Source organism: Microcaecilia unicolor, chromosome 9 (assembly GCF_901765095.1).
Source record: "Microcaecilia unicolor chromosome 9, aMicUni1.1, whole genome shotgun sequence".
NCBI classification, from domain to species: Eukaryota; Metazoa; Chordata; class Amphibia; order Gymnophiona; family Siphonopidae; genus Microcaecilia; species Microcaecilia unicolor.
In genome coordinates this window covers 211,399,848-211,414,315 of record NC_044039.1, presented here as the reverse complement: position 1 = coordinate 211,414,315, position 14,468 = coordinate 211,399,848, and the positions used below count along the sequence as shown (strand labels likewise).

At 43.0% G+C, this 14,468-nt stretch overlaps 1 protein-coding gene across 1 annotated transcript in view; it reads right to left on the bottom strand.

Moving 5' to 3' along the window:
* EML5 (EMAP like 5) overlaps positions 1 to 14,468 on the bottom strand; it is a 388,000-nt gene that overhangs the window by 161,760 nt on the left and 211,772 nt on the right. The window contains exons 17-18 of the mRNA XM_030214976.1: positions 9,977 to 10,070; positions 779 to 879 (exon numbers count right to left, since the gene is read on the bottom strand). Coding sequence (XP_030070836.1) covers positions 779 to 879; positions 9,977 to 10,070 — 195 coding nt within the window. The remainder of the gene's footprint in view (positions 1 to 778; positions 880 to 9,976; positions 10,071 to 14,468) is intronic.

The window sequence follows — 14,468 nt, the reverse complement described above, 5'->3', positions numbered from 1 at the left end:
ATACTTGGCAGAAACCCAAATCATGGCGACACTCCATACTACAAATCCCAGGGCAAGCAGTTACTTCCCATGTCTGTCTCAACAGCAGACTATGGACTTTTCCTCCAGGAATTTGTCCAACCCCTTTTTAAACCCACATCCTCTGGCAAAGAGTTCCAGAGCTTAACTATTCATTGGGTGAATGAGAAGGAAAAGCCCAGAGTGGCCACTGTTCCAAACCAATGAGTGGAAGCTGACAGATTCAATTTGTTCTGCAGAGATTTGATATAATTTGTTTCCTTTGTTTGAAACAGTAATGCAGAAAAGATGCTGGACACATGCAATAGCAAAAATGATACAAGAATTCTAAAAGGTTTGGGAGAAGCACAGAGAATGAGAAATGAGGTGAGAAATGAGATCTGGGAGGGAATGAATAAATTCCACAGGGTGATCTTGTTGTACAACACCCATACCAAATCTGAGCAAGGTGATCACCACAACTGAAGTATAATAGGAAAAAAAATTCTACACTAACTGCATGTCCTCCAGAATTAAATGGTGCTTATCCTTAGCTTAAGTACTTGAGCTTAGGAGTCAAGTTCATTATTGTCATGGTACGCACAAAACACTTTTGGAAACAATATCCTGTGAAAAGGCAAAGATCAAAGATTATACAAAGGACTGCCAACTGCTCCCAAACTGACAAGCAGAAATGGAGCATAATGGGTGAACCTTGACTTTGCCTGCATCAGTTTCTCTGCTTCCATCTCAGAAAAACAGAAACTTTTTTTTGTTTTACCTGCTCTGCGCCAAAATTTTATGTGTTTAATTCCAGCTGTGATGAGTTTGTCAGGCATATAAGGATTCATCTTCACAACAAAAATCTTTTCCTTGCTTCCTCTGTAATGAAAAACAAAATATATCCCAATGTATCAACAACTGATGCTAAAGGAGATGAAATGCTTAACATTTGCTGTGAATGTGCACCAGATTTTCAATAAAGTAATATGGCCAGTGGCGTACCTAGGGTAGCTGACACCCGGGGCTGGTCATTTTTTAACACCCCCCTCCAAAATCCAGTACTAGGCATACAGAGAATACAAAACACTCAGGACCTATAGAGCAATTCTAGCATACCATAAGCAGTCATTTCTATGAGTCACACAAGGAAAAGGAAAGCATCTTAAACACTACAGTGAGCACTAGAACATCAATTCACCTATTGTAAAACGAAAACAGACAGATTAGTACAGATCGTCGATCCTGCACAGTCAATGCCAACTGAAAGCCATGTCTTTTTCACAAACACAGATAAACCCTAATCCACTATAGAATAAGAAATCATAAACTTTCTATGTAGACAAACTGAACCCCCAAAATGCCAGACTCTGCATACAATGCAACTCCAGAGAAACAGAAAATGTCCCCTAGTACTGTACAAAATATAAAGACAGCAGATGTACATTTGAAAAAACTAACAAATACCAATCGCCACTTTACAAATTAACAAATAGAAATAAAACAAATATAGAAAATAAAATACCATTTGATTGGACTAATACATTTAGCTGTCAGAGGCCAAAACCTTCTTCCTCAGGTCAATTCAGTATAGTGCTGTTACAGTATCCTATCCTGACCAGAGGAAGGGGGTTTTGTTCTCCGAAAGTTAGTCAACATTTATTAAAATTAGACCAATAAAAAGATTACTTTATTTACATGTTCTATTATAAACATTTATTAACACAGTTACAATACTACTTTATTCTAAAGCAAAAAAAATAAAAATATATATTTTATTTAGTTTGTCTCTGGTTTCTGCTTTCCTCATCTTCTTTTCACTGTCTTCCTTCCATCCAGCATCTGTCTTTGTTCTTTCTCTGCTCGTTTTTTCAGCCCCCAGTTCTAGCCCCCTTATCCCACCTGCCCCTAGTTCTAGCCCCAGCCCACATCTCCCACCTGCCCCCCCTTTTCAGCCCCCAGTTTCAGCTTCACTATCCCACCAGTCCGCAGTTTCAGCCCCAGCCCTTTTCTCTCACCAGTCCCGAGCTTCAGCCCCAGCCACTTCTCCCTGTCCCCTTTTCAGCCCCCAGTCCCCCAGTTTCAGCCCCTGCCCCTTTTCAGCCCCCAGTTCCAGTACTACCCCCTTATCACACCTACCCTTCTTTTCAGCCCCCAGTTCCAGCCCCCTTCATCCACATGCCTTGCATTAGGGACCCCCTTTTCAGCCCCAGCCCCATTTTCCCACCAGCCCCAGGCATGGCCCCCCTCATTTTCTTGCATGGCCCCTTCTCAGATCCCAGTTCCAGCCCCCCTTCTCCCTTCTGAACACCCCCACCCCACCCCAGTCCCCTTCTCCCCTCTGAACACCGCCTCCCCTTCTCCCCTATGAGACCCCCACCCCAGTCCCCTTCTCCCCTCTGAGACCCCCCTCTCCACCTCAGTCCCCTTCTCCTATCTGAGACCCCCACCTTCTCCCATCTGACACCCCCCGACCCGACCCGATCACCAGCTCCGTCGAGAGACGACAGCCCTCTGCCATTAAAGAAAAATCGGCAAAGCAGCGTCGCAGGCCATCCGCCCTGCTTGTAAAAGAAGCAAATCTCCTTCTCCTCGTCTTTGTCGGGCCTTCCCTCACTGTGTCCCGTCCTCCTCTGAGGTAATAGTGGTTATTTTAGAAGCACTGTTCAGGCTTTAGACATTCATAAACTGGCATCTGGATGTCCATATTGAAAGGATGCCTAAATCTCAATTTTACAAAACTGGGATATGAATATCCAAAACTGAAGAACATTCATATGGAAAGGAAGCATGATCTGGGTGTGTTTTGGGTGGGCACAAAGTATAGCTATCTATTCCCCATTTCAGAAGCGGAATGGACGTCTATGTCCTAAAAGATGGATGTCTAAATTTAGACCTGCTACCCAGGACACGTAGATACATACCAGCTTATTTTCGAAAGAGAAAGACGCCCATATTTCGACCCAAATCAGGAGATGGGGTGCCTTTCTCCCGTGGGTGCCCAAACCGGTATAATCGAAAACCGATTTTGGGCGCCTCCAACTGCAGTCTGTCGTGGGAACAAACAAAGTTGATGGGGACGTGTCGGAGGCGTGGTGAAGGCGGGACTGGGGCGTGTTTATCGGCCGAACAGAGATGGGCGTGCTCGGCCGATAATGGAAAAAAGGGCGGCAGAAGCGAGAATTTGGGTCGTTTTTTTGGACCCTTTTTTTCACGAACAAGTCCCCAAAAAGTACCCCAACTGCCCAGATGACCACCAGAGGGAATCAGGGATCACCTCCCCTGACTCCCCCAGTGGTCACTAACCCCCTCTCACAAAAAAAAAAAATTTAAAAACTTTTTTCCCAGCCTATATGCCAGCCTCAAATGTCATACCCAGCTCCATCACAGCAGTATGCAGGTCCCTGGAGCAGTTGTTAGTGGGTGCAGTGGACTTCAGGTAGGTGGACCCAGGCCCATCCCCCCCTACCTGTTACACTTGTGCTGGTAAATGGGAGCCCTCCAAACCGCCCCCAAAACCCACTGTACTCACATCTAGGTGCCTCCCTTCAGCCATAAGTGCTATGGTAATGGTGTAGAGTTGTGCGCAGTGGGTTTTGTGGGGCTCAGCACCCAAGGTAAGGGAGCTATGGACTTGGGAGGTATTTAAATTTTTTTTTCTTTTTACATGTGCCCCCTAGGGTGCCCGGTTGGTGTCCTGGCATTTGAGGGAGACCAGTGCACTACGAATCCTGGCCCCTCCCACAACCAAATGCCTTGGAATTGTTCGTTTTTGAGCTGGGCACCTTCAGTTTCCATTATCACTGAAAAATGAAACCGCCCAGCTCAAATCCGCCCAAATCTGATGCATTTGCCCGGCACCAACCATATCATCGAAACAAAAGATGGACGCCCATCTTTTTCAAAAATACGGTCTGTTCTACCCCTTCGCGTACCCATCCTTGGAGATAGGTGCCCATGGAGATGGGTGTTCGCGTTCGATTATGCCCCTCATAGTAACATAGTAGATGACGGCAAAGAAAGACCTGCACGGTCCATCCAGTGCCCCACAAGATAAACTCATATGTGCTACTTTATGTGTATACCTGACCTTGATTTGTATCTGTCATTTTCAGGGCAGAGACCATAGAAGTCTGCCTAGCACTAGCCCCGCCTCCCACCAATGGCTCTGCCACCCAATCTCGGCTAAGCTTCTGAGGATCCCTTCCTTCTGAACAGGATTCCTTTATGTTTATCACACACATTTTTTAATTCCTTTACCGTTTCATCTCCATCACCTCCTGCGGGAGGGCATTCCAAGTATCCACCACTCTCTCTGTGAAAAAATACTTCCTGACATTTTTCTTGAGTCTGCCCCCTTTCAATCTCATTTCATGAGATATCAGAAAAGTGCACCGAATGAGCAGTGCTCCACTGGAGGGATTAAAGGAGGTCACTGCCTTAATCTCCCAGTGTTTAATGTCCATGCCCTCTCCCCCCCACCCACCCGAAAGTGAAACTGGCAAGGGATACCAGGCTGTGTGACATCTTCAGCAAAAATGGATGTTCATATTTCTAAAATGGCTCACACAGACGTGTTTCTGCATATGAACATCTATGCTGTCATTTCATAACACGGCAGGAATAACATGTATAGAATGTTTGTATGTTTGGGAAGCTTGCCAGGTGCCCTTGGCCTGGATTGGCCGCTGTCGTGGACAGGATGCTGGGCTCGATGGACCCTTGGTCTTTTCCCAGTATGGCATTACTTATGTACTTATATATGTGCTCCCACATAGACATTCATGTACACTGATATTTTAGAGATCTGTTTTTCTAGAATGGACGTCCATACCACACATAGCTAGTGCATGAATGTCCCAGTATTTCAGAACAGGCTCTACACCAGCAGATCCTGTTCTAAAATACTAGCAGAACTTTAGACGTCCCAACTTGGACATCTTATTTCCGATTTGAGTGTCCTTTCTAAAATGCTGCTCAATGTGAATGGACTGGTAGTGTTGGCACTTATTAAAGGACTGAAATTAAACACATGGTCTATGAGTGTCACCGTACATCACACTTTATGTCACAGTTATGGGATAAAATAAGTTCGATTTTTCACATTAGTGACAAATTATCCATGAAAGTAATTATTTTTGGATCCCGTGTGATAGAATCAGATCTTTTCCCAATGGACTCCAGACTAGTAAATATTCTATTAGCAATTGCTATCAAATCTGTGGTTAATAACTGGAAAGACAAACACATCACTTTCTTTACAAGCATGGTGACAATCTGTTTTACAAATACATAAATTTGAGCTTTGCTTGGCAGAAAAACTTGGCACTTTATAGTACAATTTAGAGAAATAATTGAAATCAGCTTGTCAGTAACTTGTCAGAAATTTTATTATTATTTTAGGCATTCAGTCGAAGTCAGTTAAGGGCTTAACTTAACTGACTTTAATTTAGTTTTTCTTTTTATGACGCTATCAGGGGCATAATCGAAAGAGAAGGGCACCCATCTTTCGACACAAATCAGGAGATGGGCGTCCTTCTCTCAGGGTTGCTCAAATCGGCATAATCGCAAGCCAATTTTGGGCATCCTCAACTGCTTTCCATCGCGGGGCCAACCAAAGTTCATGAGGCGTATCGGCAGCGTAGTGAAGGCAGGACGGGGGCGTGGATAAGAGATGTCCGGCCTTGGCTGATAAAGGAAAAAAGAAGGGTGTCTCTGATGAGCATTTGGCCGACTTTACTTGGTCCCTTTTTTTTCACGACCAAGCCTCGAAAAGGTGCCCGAACTGACCAGATGACCACCGGAGGGAATCATGGATGACCTCCTCTTACTCCCCCAGTGGTCACCAACTCCCTCCCACCCAAAAAAAAATTAAGAAAACATTTTTTGCCAGCCTCTATGCCAGCCTCAAATGTCAAACCCAGCTCCATCACAGCAGTATGCAGGTCCCTGGAGCAGTTTTCAGTGGGTACAGTGCACTTCAGGCACCCCCCCCCCCCCCCACCTGTTACACTTGTGGTGGTAAATGTGAGCCCTCCGAAACCCACCCGAAACCCACTGTACCCACATGTAGGTGCCCCCCTTCATCCCTAAGGGCTATGGTAGTGGTGTACAGTTGTGGGGAGTGGGTTTGGGGGGCTCAGCACTGAAGGTACCCTTACCTAAGCACCTGGGAGCAATTTGTGAAGTCCACTGCAGTGTCCCCTAGGGTGCCCGGTTGGTGTCCTGGCATGTGAGGGGGATCAGTGCACTACAAATGCTGGCTCCTCCCATGACCAAATGCCTTGGATTTGGTCGTTTTTGAGATGGGCGTCCTTGGTTTCCATTATTGGCGAAAACCGAGGTCGCCCATCTATAAGGTCGACCTAAATGTTGAGATTTGGGCGTCCCCGACCGTATTATCAAAACGAAAGTTGGACACCCATCTTGTTTCGATAATACAGGATGCCCCGCCAATTCGCGGAGATGGGCGTCCCCGTTCGATTATGCCCCTCCACGTATTACAGGATTTTTCCTTATGTATAAGCATACATTTTGCTGTTGTTTCTGTTACATTTTTGATATATTGAATTAAAATGTTGATTAAATAAACTTGGACAAAAACAACAAACAGAAATTAAATACTCCTTCCCCTTTCCATTTTCTTCCAGCATTTTAAGTCTTCTAGATGAAAGTTTGTTCCACATTTCCAGCTATACTGTACCAGTATAATATTTTGGGAGCAACTGAGATCTGATGGTTGGGACACTGAACTAATATCTAAGTTCTAGCAAGCTCACAGGTTTTGGAGAAAACTGGAATTTGTTTTACTTTTTTGGCCTTCATTCTCCTTTTCCCTGTTGAATTAGAACTAATGCTGGGATCCTGGTGTGATGGCCTTTCATTCACAACTACCCAAGGATTTTCACCTTTGTTAAAAGGCCCACCTTCCCACTATTCCTATTCTAGTCATTTTGGTAATGGCCCTGAGTCTGGGAACCATGTGCAAGGGCACCTGTATCAAGGGCAGCAAAATTTACTAGCACCAGCACTTGGTCTCCAGCATCCTTCTCCTTCCTTCCCTCCCTCCCTCCTTCCATCTTGAGGTGTTTAGCATCTCACCTCCCTTCCTCTGGAGCAGGACGCAGCATCTATAGAAGATACATCTCTGCCGGGGCAGGGTCTTGAGCATTCGCACATGCTCAAGGCCTGCTGGCTCCTGCCCTCAAACAGGAAGGAAGGGTGGTAAGATGCTTAACACCTCATAAGGGAGGTGGAGGGACGGAAAGAAGGAATGAGAGAGATGTTGGACACCACGGTGGGTGAATAGGGAAGGACAGAGAAACTGAAAACCATAGGGGGAAGGGGGGCAGGGGAGGTGGAGAGAGATACTGGAGACCAAAGGGAGGGAGTAAGGAAAGAGAGAGATACTGGGCACCATAGGGGAGGGCTATTAGCTAGGAGCCGCCCTGCAAGCTGGGGGCCACACCTGGAGATTTGCCTAGGGCATGAGCTACAACTTAGGCCAGCACCTAATCCAGGGACCAAATGTAGCCATGACCAGCACTTGTTTCCCTCCTTTCCTTTCCTTTCCCTCAGAGGGCATGCATGCTATCTCTTCAGCATTCCCAGCACTAGCAAACTTGAGGTGCAAAAGACCCAATCCAATAATTGACCTAGGCACTTTCTGTGTACCACTAATCCTGGATTCTTAATAGATTATTATATCTGATAAGAGGCCTATGGACTAAAACAGCTTTAGATTATTCTCGTATGAGTCCAATACAAGTTATCATATATTGTCAGGATCACAGATGACCTAAGGGTTGTAATTACTCATTATTTTAAACTGTGCTTTTATTACTGCTTTTCTGATCTGCTTTCATGCAATTGGTTTTGCTAAAAGTGAAATATTTAGCATAAGAAATCAAACCCATGGGACACATGAAAAATTCTCATCACTATGGGGGTACTTTTATAATCAAACAAACCACAAATCAAAGTGAGTCCTGCCTCAGTCTCTATATATCTAGAAACATTTATATAAGTGGAGAAAAAAGACCTCTGTATAACAATGTTCACAATCTCATGAAGTATTCAACATACACTGGGCAGAAGTGTAATCATTTATCGGTCTATAAAAAAAGCTCCACTTTAAAAATCAGTAATCAAACAACTCTCAAACAAATAAAACTTTCAAAATGACTTATCAAAAACAATGAAACATTTTCTTGAAGAGACTAGAGCCAGTTCACTGAAGAGGTATTTAAAAAAAAAAATAAAAAAAACACCTCTCCTGCTATCTTAATCATATGGTGAAGACATTCTACAATTCCCAAATTGTCCTATAGCCATGCACAATATTTATCCAGTCAAACATGGAGTATAGCATTCACTTCTTCTAATGTGGAAAGTTTGGACTGCTGTGGGACGTGTATTTTGGGAAAATTATGAAGAAAATAATTTGCTTCTAGTGTCCCCTGATGTAGCCCTGTACTGGGTGAAATGTGGCCACGTTGGGCTACCTGTGCTTGTGAGATCTTAAGATCATTTCATTCAATGAAAAACTTGAACCCTGATCCTGTCCATTTATGTGACATGCTGTTGTCTCCAGCTTCTCATTTTCTGCAGATCTTTGGCCTCTCTTTGCTCCCTCTTATAAAAAACTGAAAGGCGTAAACGTACATGGGATGAAGTTTGGGCAAAGCATAGGTTCATAAGTAATTGTGTAATTATAATCTATGTGATTCCTTGAATAATCTAGGCATGGACATTTACACCTGTTCGACAGGAGGTGTAAGTGTCTGCACCAGCAAGGTAGGCATGACTTATGCCACTTACTCTGCAGAAACAGCCCTTGTCAATGTCTCTAGTGACCTGTTTCCTAACCAGATCAAAGGTCCCTTACTCTGGCCTCATCCTTCTTGATATATCTGCTGCTTTTAACACTGTTGATCATTACCTACTCCTTGATACACTGTCCTTTCTTGGATCTGGGGGCTCTGTTCTGCCTTGATTTTCTTCTAATCTCTACCATCAAACTTTTAGTGTATGTTCTGGTGGATCCTCCCACCTCAAGGCTCTGTCTTGGGACCTCTTCTCTCTGTATATTTGTTCCCTTGGTGCTTTGATCTCCTCTCATGGTCTTCAGTACCAGTTTTATGCTGATGACTCTTGGATATACCCCTCTACACCAGATATTTTCACCAGGAATTCAGGTCCAAATCTTAGCCTGCTTGTTTGACAGTGTTGCCTGGATATCCCACCACCATGTGAAACAGAATATAGCCGAGACTCAACTTCTTAGCTTGGAATAGATATGACTATAGGTCTCTCTGGTGCTGCTCTTAATTGGTTTTCTTCTTACTTACACGACCGTTCTCTCTCTCTCTCTCTCTCATTACCCCTGAGCTACCTCTGATGAGAACTCCCTTTTCTGTGGTGTACCCCAGGGTTCTACACTACCTCTATTCTTATTTAATATTTTCTTGAGCCCGCTAGCTACGCTTATACATGAATTCAACCTAAAGTTCTTTTTCTATGCTGATGACATCTTATTAACTTTTTCCACATCTCCTCTTCACCTAATCTTAGCCCGTTACAAAATTGTCTTTTCACACTATCACACTGATTGGCTGCAAACAGACTGGATTTGAAGCCATAAAACAGCGGTAAGGTCAGCTTTGTTTTGTGCGCTGTTCTCTGAGCATTGGGAGGGAATAGGAAATGACATCATTAACATCTGTTTGACTACATTTGCATGTTATTTGCGCTAATTTTTGGCGCGCACAGTGTCTCCTGCATTAGAGCCCTCTGAGCATTCTGCACTAATGCCGGTGCTAGTTCGACACTAATCACTCTAGTGCCAATGTTACATTTTGAGCATCAGCCCCTTAGATACTACTGGCCGCTGGTAAAAGTATAACTTGCTTTAACAACTGACCTCAGTAAAGTGAAATTATATGTACTGGTGCTTGGTCTGGAATAAGTTAACTCTTACCTGACTGCAGAGAGCTTCTCTCCTTTTTTCCAGTCCCAGAGAATAACAGTGTGATTGTCATCTATACCGACTGAGGTCAGGCGTTTGCCGTCCGCTGCAAACAAGGAAAATATGGACTGAGTGGGTGCTTTTCAGGAGGCAGGTGCATAACAAGAAAGGAGTGGAAAAAAACAAGATGGTAACAAACAACTCACACAAAACTACGTGTACGGACAGACAGACTAACCCTCAACAACAGATGCTGTTGCCAGATGCAAAACACATCTAAATGACAAAAATTAAAATGTTTTCACTGCACAGCCCTACTGCGAGTCTTGGAATATTTGGCCAGCTGAGCAGTTTCAGAGGCTGGCTAATTTTCTTGGCTTCACAATGGTAGTTTACACACATTGGTGATGTTTCGTAATTATGATACAGTTAAACCCTGAGCTAATTTTCATTCTGCCTTCAAGATATGAAATGCACAGATGTTAGCTATTGTAAAGAAAATGTTACATCACTGAAAGAGTCTGATTTAAGAGAACAAACAAATTCTTAATACTCTGAAGACTTCTGAGGCGCGCCAATGCAGTATATTTATTTATTCCCTCCCCTCCCCCCAGTTTTTTTTGTAGGGTTTTTGGGGAGGAGTAGCCTAGTGGTTAGTGCAGGGGATCCTGGGGAACTGAGTTTAATTCCCACTGCAGCTCCTTGTGACTCTGGGCAAGTCACTTAACCCTCCACTGCCTCAGGTACAAATAAGTACCTATATATACTATGTAAACCACTTTGAATGTAGTTACAAAAACCACAGAAAAGCAGTATATCAAGTTCCCTTTCCCTTTTCTCCCTATATTTGGGAGGTCATAAGAATCCAGGCCTCTTGAATTTGCTTTGTCTTGCTGGGTTTCTTTGTGGGAGTTTATTATATGGGTTGTGGGGTGGGTGTGAGTAATAGCTGTAAAAATTCATTGACAATTTGTATATTATCTTTCCTTACCATTTTGGTCTTAAAAAAATATTTAAGATAACAAACAATTGTAATTTAGCTGTGTTCATCTGCCTGAAAAAATAAAAGTAAGTGGCCAGTGGTGAAAATCAGTGCTAAACTAATAACATTTTTCCCTGCCCTAAATCCACCCTGTTGCCAGCCACTTTTTTTTTTAAATCTGAATTTTATTTATATTGCAAAATGATACAATTATAAGGAAAAAGCTAGACCACATCAAGGAGAAACAGGTGGAGAATCAGAATAAATAAACCAAAGAAAAATACTGCAGCAGTGTGGGTGCGTGGAATTGCCATGTGCCAAGGCCACTTATCGCAGCTGGAATTTCAATTCTTTTCAGTGGAGGTCATAAATGGCTGTGAACTGATAAAAATATTGGTGTATGGTAATTTACTGTCTGAGTCCTTACCGCCACCTATTTAGAAGGCGGGAAGGGCTCACGAGCTAACCCAGTGGTAATTGGTCAGCGCACGGCGATGGCTGATTACTGCTGGGCATGCATACACCGTTCCCCCTGCACTAGTGTGGGAAATGCTGTGTGGCAAATACAGAACTACTGCAGGGGACCTGGGCACGTCCCGTGGTAGTGCTGTTTTGCCATGTGCTATCTGTACGGTAGACCTACCGCTGCTTTTTAAAAGGGCCCCTTAATTACTGACCTTATTTACCATCCTTTCCTGTTCTCTCAACAACAACAACAACAAAAAAACGATTCCAACTGGGAAGGATCAAGGTAAACATATCTCTGTCTTCTCCTAAGGGAAGGGACCCACTTCTTCTCTCTGGCCTTTCCAGGTTTTTGGGCACCAGATTGACTTTTGATGGCCTTCATCTTTACTCTCCCTTCCTTTTTTTCTGGCTTATTTGACTTCCCTGTCCTATTCTTATTATGGTTCCACTCCTTTCTCTTTTGCTCCACTGATACGTAAAGCACTTTGATTCTCATTTTAAAGGCAGTATATTTAATGGCAGCTAATTAAACTAAAATCCTACCTCACTGCTGCTTGTACTGAAAATTGAGATGGCTGACCTGAGGTTGGGGCCATTTTGCTCTCTCAGCAGATGTCTTCGTAGGAGTGTCAGATTTAGGGTGTATTTACTCAAGGGTGCTACTGAGTGTTAATGCATATTATTAGGAAAAATAGGAGCCACAGTAAATAGCACGTTAATGAATGTTAGCATACAGTAACACATTACCACCTAGCAATAAATCTAGCCCTTAGAAGGGTAAATATTCTACTATGTCAATTTTAAATAGCTCCAGACCAAAAATAGCCTGCGTATGTTAAAAGTTAATAACGCCAATATTTTTTGAATGCAAAATAGTCTGGATATGTTCTACCCTTCTAGCAATTATATTATTTTAACCACCTCAGATTTGAAATCTTGATAGTCCTTAATCTTTTCCTGCAATTGTACAACATTATTAGAAACAGACATATTCACTTTGTGCTGGAACGCAATTTTAGTTTCCAACACACCCACTCTCTGCTTTCACGCGTGAACATCAGACACAAAAGCTTTCTTTAAATTGGCAATACCATCCATAACATAAAACCTCCAGAGAGAAATTAGCTAGGATCTTGCTGCTTTCCATGGTTGATCCTTCCAATCCAATTTGTCTCTGGTTTACAGTCTCTACTTTCTGCTCCAGATCTGGAGGTATAATAGCTCCTGTCATCTTCTCCATTCTCACTCTCTACCCTGCTTACTTCCCTGGACTGTAGAACGTGCAGCATCTTTACAGGTGGAGATACTCTGGAACTGGTGAAGTTCTGTGACAGTTCTTTCTCAACCGTGTGGCACCTCTATGCCACTATGGGAGCAATTCTATAACCCAGGTGTTAACATTTATGCACCCACTGCACAAGTAAATGTTTAGAATACTGGCATATATGCATAAAGCATGCCATGGTAACATCAAGATTAGATTACTGTAATTCACTCTACAATGGTCTGACTACAAAGGGTCTGCACCAGCTCCAACTGATTCAGAGTGGTGCAGCAAGATTCAAAGAAGCTTGCAAGCAACATGACCACATCACACCATTTTTGCAAAAACATCACTGGCTACCAGTACAATACAGGGCTAAATTTAAAACTCTATGTCTGGTCTTCAGGGCCCTTAAATGAAATGGCCCCGAGTACTTGAAGAAAAGGATGACCCTCTACACACCTCCAAGTACACTAAGTTCCTCCCATGGGGTATCCCTAACCATACTCTCCAAAAGACATTACACGATGTGATACCCACAAGCGAGACTTCTCCAGAGTAGCCCCCACACTCTGGAATGCACTCCCTGAAAGCCTCTACTTAAACACTAGATTATCTCAACTTCAGAACGCAGGTGAAAGCTTGGCTTTTCAACCAGGCCTTTAGTGGAAGAATTAACTAACTTCTTAGTCTCATACACACATACGAGTGACACAGGCTGCACATACTGCAGCAGGACATGTTTATTTACTCCTACCCTAGCTGAGATAACATTTAATCATCTCTCTGACCTCATGTGCAACTTTCTTCAATTTAGTCACGTTATTTTCTAAAACCTCTTACTCTCTCACCTATCTATACGTTCCATTTTTGCTTATACCCTACGCTGTCTATTAAAATGTTCTGTTACATATTGTGTTGACATTGTAAATAGTATTTGAATATTTTTACTGTTGTAATTGTCTATTGCTTATGTTTGATTTATTCTTACTGTACACCACCTTGAGTGAATTCTTTCAAAAAGGCGGTAAATAAATCTTAATAAATAAATAAATGTGGGCATGTATGCACATATATGCCAGCATGGCTCCTAAGTAGTATTCTACAAATACCCGCTTAAGTTACACAGCAGTATTTGCAACGGGATGGAGAATGAGCGGGACATAAGTGGTCTCCCATTTACTCATGTAACTTACAGTTACCTGCATCATTTAGCTGTTCACACTTACACTGGCTCTAAGGTCAATTATAAGTGCAAGAACCTAAATGTCCTATAAGCGAAAATAATATCCTTACCTGGTAACTTTCTTTCCTTTAATCGCAGAAGATGAATCCAGAAACTAGTAGGTTGTGTCTGTCTACCAGCAGTGGAGATAGCGATCATTGACTTAAAACCAGTGATATATGGCATATAGCTCCTCATCAGTATGTTGAATACCTAAGCACCAACCCGAGCCTGATTCAACCCCCGGGACACACTTGCTTATGCACCATTGCCTAGTCGGCTGGCCTCTGTTCCATCCACAGACCGAAATTCGGTGACTGTGGTCCAATGCCATAGTTAACCATTTGCAGAGTCAGCAGGTGCAAGAGCCTGACCCAGAATTTATTTCAAGAGAATCACTTGTTTTTGTTTTCCCCAGCAGAAGACACATGCAGAACAAGGAAAGAACCTGGGTAACAATACAGCAGAGATGGCGGGATACTAGATTCATCTGCTGAGATTAAAGGAAAGAAAATTACCAGGTAAAAGCATAATTTTCCCTTCCTTTGCATCAGCAGCAGATGAA